Raw genomic sequence first — 12,550 nt, 5'->3', positions numbered from 1 at the left:
CTACAGCCCCCAACTCAGACCACTGCAACGAATAATTAAAGACCTACAACCTGTTCTTAATCAGGATGCTACACTCCAGAAGGCCCTGGGTGACATGCCTGTTCTCTCCTACAGACAACCTCCCAACCTCATGAGGATCCTTACTAACAGTCACAGCCTATACCCCAGGAACACCAGTCCTGGAACCTTTCCCTGCAACAAAGGCCGCTGCCAGCTTTGTCCACATATCTTCTCTGGAAATACCATCACTGGACCTAAACCAGGTTACTCACAGAATCACGGGCACTTTCTCATGCTCCTCTACTAACATCATATATGCCATCATGTGCCAACAATGCCCAGATGCTTTGTATATTGGACAGACTTCTAACTCCCTTAGACAAAGGGTCAACAGGCACAAAACAGACATCAAAACACTCCAGATCCACAAACCAGTTAGTCAACATTTTAATGGAATGGGGCATTCTGTCAATGACCTCAAGGTATGTGTGTTACTGAAGAGACATTATCACACCGTTTTAGAGAGAGAGAAGTGGATGAGCTGACTTTTATATTCAAATTCAGCACATTAACACATGGTTTAAATCGTGATGGGAACTTTCTGAGTCACTATAGGGGCTCGTCTGCATACTTGGCTCAATCTAATTCTTGATCTTCCCCCCCACCCCTCCACTCTCTGATTTGCTCACCTTGATTATCTTTTTCTGATTTGTCCTCCTTGCTTACTGTTTTTGGTTCTCTGTGTCTTAAATATTGAGTCTGTTCTGGTCTGGCTATGGTCTGAAGAAGTGGGTCTGTCCCACGAAAGCTCACCTAATAAACTATTTTGCTAGTCTTTAAAGTGCTACTTGACTGCTTTTTGTTTTGATAGTGTATAGACTAGCACGGCTTACTCTCTGTTATTTTTCTGCTGTACAGCTTACATATACTATCTTCGCCATGTCACATCTATTCCTCCTTTGGCATTTTTGTACACGAGGGAGTGGGTGACATAATGGAACTACCATCCCTAACACTGTAAATTAGTTCAAGTCTCTTGACGAATGCACACTGGGTCCCTTTTGAATATAAGTGCTAGAGTTTTAGGTCTTTCAAAAGTTTACATTCAGAGTTCAGAAAGATCCTCTTCTGAATCTTTAAACATATGCGTAAGAGTTCCTCTCTCTTCAGGAATCTTTTAACAGGTTTCTGATAAAAAGGTTACCTGGCAGTCTACCAATTCTTCTAACAAAGAGGATACAAAAAAGTCATTAGATCAAATAGAAAAGGAGCCCGTTGTAATACCATTACTTCACCTCATGTGTCTTAACACACCGAGCCAACAAAGAACAATGTTAGGTCTAAGCTGGCCTTGTAAAGGGATGGATAAAGTATAGACTCAAGGAGGCAGTTAAATTTCAGATCTTATTTTTAAATTTTTCCTTTGTCTTCCAAACACTTTGGTTTTTCAGAGAGGTAAATCCATAGTTGGCAGAGTGAAATGGAACATTTAAAAATAAGATTTTAATTAGCTAACTAATCCACTAAAAGTATAAAAATAGAAGGCCTTTCATTTTATATTTACAGATTAACTCCCAAGAATGTACCTTTTTGATGACCAGCAATTTCCAAGAAACAATTCTTGAAGTTTGCAATTTTTAACCCAACTAAAATACAAGAACAACTGTCAGGATCTAGAAAAGAAAAGATTAAATTTTATTGTCATTTATGAGTACATCATATGTGAACTTAGAGACACAATCTCCTTGCAAAGCACTGGAATACAGATGCCCTTCAAAATCTCCTTTATTAGTCTAGTTGGTTTGATCTTTGTTGCAACAAACTCTTAATGGGAGATACATGGAAAGATTTGGATACACGCTTTAAGACAGTTGAGCTAAGTTTCAAAAAGTCACCTGCAAACAAGGCATACAAACCATTGTTTAAATATTTAACTATAGTGTTCTTATACTTTCTAACCCATTCTAGAGTTGATGTCTGAGATTAGGTCATACAGAATTTGTCCGTTAAACTGCCAACTGGTGTTTCCACGGTAGCATCTAAAAGCAACATATACTTTGCATTTTTAGGACTAGCATTTATGAACAGGTAATGTTTAACAAAATCCCAAAGAGGCCTTCAGTAACATTCAAGATTAAAATAAATGGCTATTGTAAACATCTGTACATATTTTCAACCATAACACACTGAAACACTGATGATGCAGTGTTTTGTGTTTTAGGGCATCAATGACAACAGTGCTAACCCTAGTATTCTACATTTTTCTAGTATTTAATCTTCGTAATTGCAATCTGAATATACAACCGTACTTACAGGAAATATTAAACAATGCACAGCGCCATCAGCAAATTTCATGACTGATTTTGAATTTAAGTCATAAAACAAGTGACAAAATAATTTAAAATTGGTCCTTGATTCAGATTATCTATTTGATGTAGATCGGAAGCACTACATTTAAAGACACATTGATAATCAGCAAAATTATTTTCATAGCTTAATGTTTAAAGTGTTACCATGCGTGAAGAGCAAGCTGCTGACACTTCCCCCAAGTGCAAATATGGAATTTAGCACAAAACTGTCACCTCAAAGATTTGTATCCCTTCGTCCACGGGTTATCCCTACATAACCAAAAGCTGGGGAACTGGGTGACTAGCAACATTGTGACTGTTCATTAAATATGGAATACTTGGGACTGTTAGCAGGAAAGTCTACACAGTAAAGAAGTTTTACTGTCTTTGATTTCATTTACTTCTTTAAAAAAAAAAAAAGACAACTTAATCTGAACTTCTGAATCACACTTAAATCGCTGTCTAACTGTAATAAAAAGTCCTCTGGAGATTACAGTAGTTAAATAGTGCAAGACAATTGCAATTTCAGAAATGTCCACAAATATTTCCCCCTCCTATCCTACCGATGATTTAACAGAATATTGCATCAGTCATATATGAGGCAAAATCTTGAATTTTGATAGTCAATAAGATGTAATTCTCTATCCTAATGAAAATATGCAAAGGATTTGTGCTAAAAAGGGCTTTTTTATTAATAAGAATGCTATATTAGCTCAAAAAATGTGATGTGAATCTATATTACTAATACTGCCACAGCTGAATATGTTGACAAACAGAACCAGAGATCTCTTAAGATTTCCAGATCACATGTTGCACGAAAATACCCTGCCTGGCTGTCATTTTAGTAGGCCAGTTCACATCCTATAATACTCTATGGACGCCACTGATATTTTGGCTTTAACCTGCATATTATTTTATGCGTGCAAGGTCCACAATTAATGCAATATTCCAAAGACCACTGTGACTGAGACTGTAAAAAACAGATCTCAACTGTAAAATTCCCATCACCAACTGAAGGACACTATTTGTTTTTCTTTCTGCAAAGATGAAAGCTAGAAAGATCACAAGATGGTGTGGAAAGCAGGTCAGTAGAGACTCCAACTAGGGCCTGAGGAGTCCTCCATGCCAAGCCGCTTTCCACACACACAAATTCAGTCCATCTTCTCTTTCTGGACCAGTTTTGGAGCGTCTACAAAATCCTTGCCATTGTAAAAGATGATAGCTAAAGTTCCAAAGCTGGCAGTTCCCCAGAAGAGTACATAAGCCAGTGTCTCAGTCCACGTGTCACCTGTAAGCAAACAAACATTACTGTAAGTTGTTTTTGATAGGTAACTAAACAGTCATTTTAGCATGATAGTAAAATAGTGAGCAAAGTGCTTAAAAGAAAGCTTTTATTAGAATTGAAATTTCAGATAATCTTCACACATATTAGAGCCTGTTATTTTGTTCTATAGACGTCTTTCTGAGTTTCCTGGCTTGGAAACTAATGCTCTGCTATTAAGAAAAGACTAAAATGTACACTGGCTAAAAATTGACATTAATATAGCTTTTAGTCTGCAGAGATTCCAAAGCAATTTGATAAACTGAACTCATTTGCAGCCCATATAACATTGCACCTGCCGCTAAAATGCTGTCAGCCCCTAAGCAGACTTGGGCTCATGGGATCACAGTTTTGAACACTGTAGTGGAAATGTAGATATTCCTGCCTAGATACTGAAACCCAGTAACAGAGGCGAGTCTCAGAGCCCAAGCAGGAACATCTACACTTCTATTTTTGTGCCACAGCATGAGTCAGAGTCTGCAGATGCCTAAAATATGTTCTGTTGAGAAACTGTCGACAGAACACAGCAGTTTTCTCAGGAGAGTTCCATCACTCCCATATGAGGCAGAATGCCTCTGTGACAGAATCTGTGGACAAAACTACAGTGTAGATGCTCCAGGGGGTGGGGGTGGGGGGGGCCCTGTCGACAGAAAGGCTTCCAGTTCACCGGGCAGCCCTGTTTGCAGAGCTTCCAGTCGGTGGTTCTGTCAAGAGAGGGCCAGGCAGTCTGGCTGCCCTCTATAGACAGAGCAGATTGCTCTTTTGAGCTGCTTTTGTGAACAGGTGTGATCTGTCGACAGAGGTTTTGCTCGAAGATCTCTTCCAACAGTAACTTCTGTCCAGAGCTCGCTGTAGTGTAGACACAGCCATAAAGCAGAACCTAATAGCCAAAAAAGGAGTCTGATGTGGGTGTCAGCAAGTCTACTCCTTTAAGTACCACCATGGGACTATTAACTTTTTTTATACCTGATTCAATCAGTATGTTTAGAAGAAATTACTCATAATACCCCACTGTAACACTGAAACAGTCTTTGAGGGAATAGTGCCATCTGCTGAATGTCCAGTACTATTTTCTGTAGCACTTGAGAGGTCCCTTCAAAGCACTGACCAGGCTTGACCCAGAAAAGTCTGGTTCCAGGTTGTATGGTTACAGAAATGTCTGGAATGTCTCATAAGCACACACCCAGTGAATAGCTTCCAACAGTTTAAGTGTATGCCTGTAAATTAATTTTGCGAATATAGGCCCAACAGGTACTTACCAGCCATAAGCAAACAGATAATGCACATTGAGAAAGCAACGACCATAATAATAGGCAACTGAGGAAGAAAAATAAACCAGAATTAAAGAAAGGAAATACATATGATTATAATGATTATTTCCCTCAAGAAATTATAAATTTGCTTTGTAGCAGGTAAAGTTACTCACAACATTTCTTTGATATTCTGATTTGGTCAGACAATCTCCTCCTGAGTTTCAGCGCTAATCTAAATAATACTGTAACTGTATATTTAAGATCGAGAATAATATACTTGCGTTCTGCCTATTAACGCATATAGAAACCAAGTTCATTAGTTTTGTTCAGGTGTTTGAATAACCCTGCATAAATCTCCACTGCCAAAGACCCCTTTTTCTCCCAACTCTGTGTTTGAAGTATGTTCTCTTTGTGTCATGGCTGATATCCTGGGCTTAGTTCTTCCATAGCTAGCTACTATAAAAACAAGACTAGAAGACACAAGTGGCCCGAGATACCTACATAGGCTTACTGATGCAAATTAAGAAAAAATCATTTCATTTCCACAAGTGTCAATCAAAGCTTGGAGGGTAAAAAAAAAAAAAAGTCTTACAGCCAAGAACTTCCAGTCCTTCTGTATACGCAGAGGGCTGACAGATTCTACTTCATCCACTGAATAATTTCCAAGAAACAGATCAATAGCATCCTATAACAGAAACACAGAGTTAAACTGCACAGCAATAATGCTTAAGTACTTTTCTGCTTAGAAAATACCCAACTTACTTGTCTAAATCCATCAGAAAAGTTGTTCTTGTAGTAACGTATTAATGAGTTCCAGCCATCCATTATGAGGCCCCACTGAGTTCTCTTCCCAGTTCTATAAAAAATGATTCATGAGCATATCAGAAATGCTAATTTGTTTTCAAATCGAATGTAGAAAAAGTTATATTAAAGTGATGTTCAGACTTATGGTCCTTTCAGGTTTGTATCAACAATTACCTCAAGTTTATATTTACACTTAAGGATGAAAATGCAAGTATCTAGTGCCGCCTCTGCATTGCCACAAACTCCTTTACGCAGCAGATTTGTATGAAAACAAACAGTTTTACAAAAAGATGGAAAGATCTGTGATTAAAGTCAGGAAAATGGTATCATGGAGCTATCTGTGTGTTTTAAAATATGAATGACATAACTGGAATAAAGTTTATGCAAAATACTTCTTATAAAGGTATAACTGGAAAGCTTGTAATCTACTGAGAATGATTATCCTATTTGTGTGCATATATCATTCCTGTATTTGAAGTTAGAAAATTGACGTATAAACCTGTGTTAACAAAGCAGTCATGCTAAATGAGGGACACTAAAGGCAATCCAGGATCTGGATGGCCGACTGGTAAGAAAAAAAATGAATTGTACATGGACTTGTTTTTTCCTGTAAGTCTGAGAGATGTGTCTTGGTAGGACCAACCATAGCACCTATGAGCAGGTCACCTGATGCTGGGACCCATCTTCGACATTGTACTCTTTCAATGGAAGTGAGAAAAAGTTTAAACTGAAAACAAAGGACTCCTGCTTTTGGCAAAATCTATATAAAAGGTAAGAAGTCAAACAACAGGAGCTGCTGTCACAGAGCAGCATGCTCCTCTTACTATCCAAGATAACTGCTGGAAACATCTAAGACCAAACAGAGGGATGGATCAAGCCCAGACTGGGAGGCTGTCCAGTCTGTGAAAGAAGCTAACCAGAATATCTTAGGGTGACATATTGCATGTAACTAGTTTCTCAGTGTATTAAAGCTTAGTTTGCATGGTTTGTTTAGTAAACTTCATTGTGCTGTCTGCTATCTCTTCTAACCACTTAAATCCTACCGTTTATGCTTAAAAATCACTTTTGTTATTAATAAACTCAGTATAAGCAATTGCTACCAGAGGTAGCAGGTGGCGATCAAAGATGAGAACGAAGAAGTGCTCATGAACAGGGAAAAGACTGTGCAGCGATGGACGAAATATTGCACTGATCTATACAAAGCACAGTTGGACCCGAGCGCCTCAGAGAGACTGACTGAAGAATTGAAAGGGATATCTCCCCCGAGCATCGAGAGCGAGACTAATATTTCAAAGGAGGAAGTAGAAAAAGCAGTGAAACAACTAAAAGAACAACAAGAGCCCTGGAAATGATAAGATCACGGGAGAGATGATCAAATATGGCAGAGAAAGCATGATTCAGGAAATACACAGACTATGTACTATAGCATGGAAAGAAGGGAAGGAACCTAAGGAATGGACAAGATCTGTGCTAGTGACACTACCCAAGAAAGGAAGTACATTGGAGTGCAAGAACTACAGAACGATTGCCCTAACGAGTCATCTAGGTAAGGTGCTGATGATGATACTGACTGAGAGATTAAGATTGCAGATAGAAGAACATATAGCAGATGAGCAAGCAGGGTTCAGAAAAGATAGAAGTACCATACAGCAGATATTGGCACTGATAGCGGAGAAAGCTCAACGAAAGAACAAAAAACATATACACTTGCTTCGTCAATTTTCAAAACGCATTTGACAGTATAGATCAGAAAGTGACCTGGGCGGTGTTGGAGTCATACGGAGTGGATAGCAGACTAATACGGTTGTTGAAAGATATCAGCGATAATGCGGAGGCAGCGGGGAGAACATGCAAGGAGTTGGCAAGTTGGTTTAAAACAAGTAGAGGTACGAGACAAGGAGATCCAATATCGCCAAATATCTTCATCGCACATCTGGAGAGAGCAATGGACAAGATCAAGGAAGAGGTAGAAGGGATATCTGTGCACGGGAAAAGAATTAACAACTGGAGGTTTGCAGATGATATAGTTATCATTGAGGAAGATAAGGAGAAACTAGCGAAAACAGTGCAGGTGTTAAAGAAGGGAAGCGGTATGGACTGATTTTGCACATCTATAAAACAAAAGCAATGGTATTTGGAGATAAGGAAATAGGAAGGAAGATCAGCGTGGATGGCATTGAACTAGAAAATAGAGAGAAGTTCACATATCTGGGGAGCAACATAACATGATCTAGGTTGTAAGAAGGAAATAGTGACTAGAATGGCGAAAGCAAGAGCAAGTTTGAAGGCGATGGATAAGATCTGGAAAAGCAAAGCAATCAGTGTAAGAACGAAGCTGGGCATCTTGAAAACGTGTATTCAGTAGCATGTTGTATGGATGTGAGACAGGTGATAACAAAAGATTTGAAAAGAAGAATATTGGCGTTCGAAAGGAGTTGTTCTGGAAAGATTCTGAGAATAGGATGAATGCAGAAGGTCACCAATGAGGAATTATATAGGAAGATACAGCCAAAAGAGAACCTGCTGCAGAAGGTTATAAAACGGAAGCTACAACTATTTGGACATATTTGCAGAATGAACGACGAACGAAAAATCACGACCCTAGTATTTGGCATAATAGATGGTTCGAACAGGAGAGGCAGACCCCACAGAGAATGGATAGATGATGTAGTAGATTGGTGCGGAGCTAGTCTACAGAAACTAAGCTACTCTGCACTGGATAGGGAAAGATGGAAGGAAATACTGAGAGAGGCATCAGACACTAATGGGCGCTGAGTCCACGGTTATTGTTGATGTTGTTGACCAAAGGTGCGGACAAGGAGTCTGTTCACATCTCTTTCTTTACACTGAGAAAGAAGGCAAGCCTTACCCTGAATAAAATTACACAAAGACAAATTTATCTGGTGTTCAGGTCCCACTGGAGTTATACATGTGGGTGATGAGTCAAGTCCCTTTAGCTGAGCCTTCCCAGAGTTGAGCTAATCTCAATGAGTATTATACAGGTTGAACCCCTCTAGTCCAGCACCCTCCAGACCTAACTGGAGCCAAACTCCAGGAAATCAGTATTGCCCAACAACATTACCAACACTTCCATTGCTTACTGGGCTCCTAGAAGACATTTAGGGGTAAATTACAGCTAAATAACAGCACAGAACACTGACAGTCAGGATTGGTGGCTGTAAACAAACTTTATGGGACCACCAGAAACTTGTCCACACCCACGATAAGTGAACATCCAGCTAACTAAAATCATGCTGGGTTACAGATGTTGCTGGACAAGTGTGCTGGACTACAGAGGTTCAACCTGTACTGCAAAGGCCTGTCATCCTAGCTCTGTGTCCACGGAAGTGCTGGCTAAGCAGGACAGAGTTGAGGGGCACCCAAGAGGACAGGCAAGTAGGTTCAGTGTGCCACATCAAGTGGCAGTCAGAGGAGGGTGTCTGTGACCAAACACGTAAAACAAATGGTTTCTCAGATTCAATTTTCTAACACAACAAAATAAGATGGAACATTTTATAAACCCAAGGTTTTATTTCTTAATTTTTAATTTTTTTAAATACAAAATAGTTGTATCAACATTATAATATGTTGGCACAGACTACATTTTTCTAGACAGAGATAGCTAGTATACCTTGTATGTTAATGTGTGTCTGGAAAATTGAAATATAAATCTGTAAATAATTAAGGTACAAAACCACGTTTTCCTCAAAACAGAACACTCTCAAGCTTGCCTTGTGTAGTCTGTCTTTAAGGCACCAGTTCCAGCATATTGTTTGGCACAAGCATTTGCATTATCAGCCCATGCTGTGAATAGAGAAAAAAAACATAGTTCTATAAAAGGTTGGTGGCTCCTTATTTGAAACACAGTAGTTTAACTTTACACAAATTTACCATTTTTGTAGATTTTTTCAAATTCTGCTTGTTCTTCAATTCTCTGTCCAACGTGCAGAACACCTAACCTCTAAAACAAAACCCACACTGGAAGTCAATTCTTAAGTTTGTGCAGGACATAGCTTTTTATTTCAGCTAAAGCTGGAAGGTACATTTTAATTTCAAGCAGGTCTAAGCACTAAAGCAATTTATGAGTGCAAGCTACTACATACTTTCACTGCATTTAACTCCCAACAAGAGATTCATCTTCCCTCCCCTGGTAGAGAAAGCTCTGGGAAAAAAAAAAAAAACACCTAGAAAAAAAAAAGATGTTGACCTGAAGCTGTGCTTGCAGAGAACGACGTGCTAACAGGCTCTGAATCACATTAGTCCTGTCCAGACAGTCCATGCAATTACTGCGGAATGTTCCTTCTTGCTGAGTCACCACTTTACCATCAGAATCAACTAGAAAATAGCTAAGATCCAGGATACATTTAAATGTGTATATAAACAGATACTTAACATAAGCCATTTCAAAACAAGTTCTATGACTGCATACTTTGTTTTTTTAGGGCTTGTTCTACACTGCCACCTTCCTTAGAAGGAAAGATGGTAATTAGGGTGTTGGGAGTTTACTAATGAAGTTCTGTGCTGCATATGCACCACTTTATTAAGCAAATTCCCTCCCCTGCAACAACTTTGAAGTTTTAAACTTCGAAGTACCAGCGCACACGTAGCCACGACTCACCCACTGGTACTTTGAAGTGCCAGGGCAACTTTGAAGTCCCTTTACTTGAGGAGTACTCCTTGAAAACAAACGTGAGTACTCCTCAAGTAAAGGGACTTCGAAGTACCGGTGGTGAGCCGCGGCTAGACATGCGCCAGTATTTTGAAGTTTAAAACTTCGAAGTTGCTGCGGGGGGGAATTTGCTTAATGAAGTGCTGCATATGCAGCGTAGCACTTCATTAGTAAACTCCCAACACCCTACTTACCCTCCTTCCTTCGAAGGAAGGTGGTAGTGTAAACAAGGCCTTAGTTACCCAAAACAGAATTACCTCTCACTTGTTAAATTGTTTGTCATTTTCATTTAATCATCTTATTTATACTTTTCTTCTTACATCATATAGTAAGTACGTGGCATTATCAGCAAGTGTCTAAATGGCTATTCTACCGCATTACACACTTTAAAAACTTAGCTTGCAGTTACAATAAGCCTAGCCATTAGCTGTCGGAGGAAGAGGAGGTTCCACTTCCAGCTCCAGGGATGTTGTAATCATGATACACGCAACGTAATAAAACAATCCGTACAGTAGCCAAAGACTTAGACTCAGCCTCTAGAGAAAAATGCTGCATCTTTGTCTTGGGTTTGCAGAATCTGACTTCTAAGGGAGCCCAAACTATCCAGCCCCTCGAGTTTATGCCTCACTGTGAGAAACATCAGGTCCCTACTTTTATTTAAACAAATGTGAATGGTTTTGGCATATGTCTATATTGTTCATTACACCTGCTACAGTGTTTTATTTGTTTTTAATATATTTCTTACTCTCATTCTAGGGTTGAGAATTCCATACAGCTGATAAAGACAAAATTACTTGTTGATTCTGCTTCTTTGAAGAGCTCACATGATTCTGACTCCTGTTCACCTCTTTGCAGACTATGGGCTACTCCATTTCAGGCTCAGGAGTTGTTTGGTTTGTCCTGTCCCTACAGAGCGTGTCAGCCTACATCAGTGGTTCAAGCTTTCATTCGTAAATGGAACTGGCAGAGTGGGCTGTTCCTCAAAATTACAAGGGAAGACTGAACCACCAATGTGAAAAAATGGGTGTAGCCTTCAAAAGGCGAGATATAGCATGAGGCAAAGTAGTAATTACTGTAGACCTGAGACCCAATAGAGAGGATAATCTTCAAAGAAGCAGAACTACAAGGCAAATAGCTTTGCCTTCATAACCTGTAAATTTGTGAGCAATGAATAATAAAAATAAAGACTAATGCATTAAGCAACATTTCACATTGATCATACAAATTTATTTCACATATGAAAAAGTTATTCACGAAAGAAATATCAAATTAAGTTGGACTTCTGCTACTGTTTTTCATGAATCCAAAATTTATTAAAAATATCAGGAGGCGATGGTACTTAGTTTCTCACATATAGCATTAATATGGCATATGAAATTATTGCACTGAAAACAGATAAAGCAGTTGTGCTTGGTGACGTATCTCATTCATCCGTAACAGGCAGGCTTAGGTTATCCCCCATCCCTTCGCTAAAAGGACACAAATTAAGTTCTCCCTCGCAGCTTAACTGTCTGCAGCTTCTAAGAACAGAAACCATGGTGAGTGACTGACTGCATTATAACCCACATTAACAACTCTACTTTGCTGTTCAACAGTTTTGAGAGATTACACAAGGATATCTGCAGATTCCACACAAATCTGTCTGCACCTTCAGCTCAAGACCTTACAATTCATATAAGCATGTGATCTATTTTGAGGACATGGATTCTGTTCTATGCATATGTTAGGCATCCGACAATCATTTTATGCTAGCCACACCAAAATACGTCCACATAGCGTCAGACAGAGATTACCTAAACTCATCTTGTTGTTCTGCCAGTTGATCCATCAAAAGTTGGAGTCGATCCCACCTCATTCGACTGCATTCTTTATGGAAGTCAAATGCTATATATCTATTCAGAGACAAGCACAACAGATAAAATAAATTCACTGCACTCTTCACTGCTCTACAGATAACACAATATATTCCTATTTCTTAAAAAGTAACTTTTTTCAACAGCAAGATTGATAAACATTAAAGTGCAGAGACACGATCTCCTTCCAATGTAAATTTGCCAACAGCAGCCAAAAATATAAGAACAATTCTTTAAAACAGGGTTCAGTAACACATCAATAGACATTTCCTGCTTTTCTGTCCTCATGTGACATAGCTAAA

General features: G+C 39.0%; 1 protein-coding gene across 1 annotated transcript in view; it reads right to left on the bottom strand.

Moving 5' to 3' along the window:
* Positions 1-1,674: 1,674 nt before the first annotated feature.
* The window catches only part of SACM1L (SAC1 like phosphatidylinositide phosphatase), a 76,666-nt gene continuing 65,790 nt past the window's right edge, over positions 1,675-12,550 (bottom strand). Inside the window, exons 13-20 of the mRNA XM_074988252.1 lie at positions 12,189-12,287; positions 9,934-10,072; positions 9,618-9,687; positions 9,458-9,530; positions 5,685-5,778; positions 5,515-5,607; positions 4,929-4,986; positions 1,675-3,636 (exon numbers count right to left, since the gene is read on the bottom strand). Coding sequence (XP_074844353.1) covers positions 3,500-3,636; positions 4,929-4,986; positions 5,515-5,607; positions 5,685-5,778; positions 9,458-9,530; positions 9,618-9,687; positions 9,934-10,072; positions 12,189-12,287 — 763 coding nt within the window. The 3' untranslated portion in view covers positions 1,675-3,499. The remainder of the gene's footprint in view (positions 3,637-4,928; positions 4,987-5,514; positions 5,608-5,684; positions 5,779-9,457; positions 9,531-9,617; positions 9,688-9,933; positions 10,073-12,188; positions 12,288-12,550) is intronic.

Source organism: Carettochelys insculpta, chromosome 2 (genome assembly GCF_033958435.1).
Source record: "Carettochelys insculpta isolate YL-2023 chromosome 2, ASM3395843v1, whole genome shotgun sequence".
Classification (NCBI taxonomy): domain Eukaryota; kingdom Metazoa; phylum Chordata; order Testudines; family Carettochelyidae; genus Carettochelys; species Carettochelys insculpta.
Note: the sequence above shows the minus strand (reverse complement) of the source record. Positions and strands in the feature narration are given on the sequence as shown.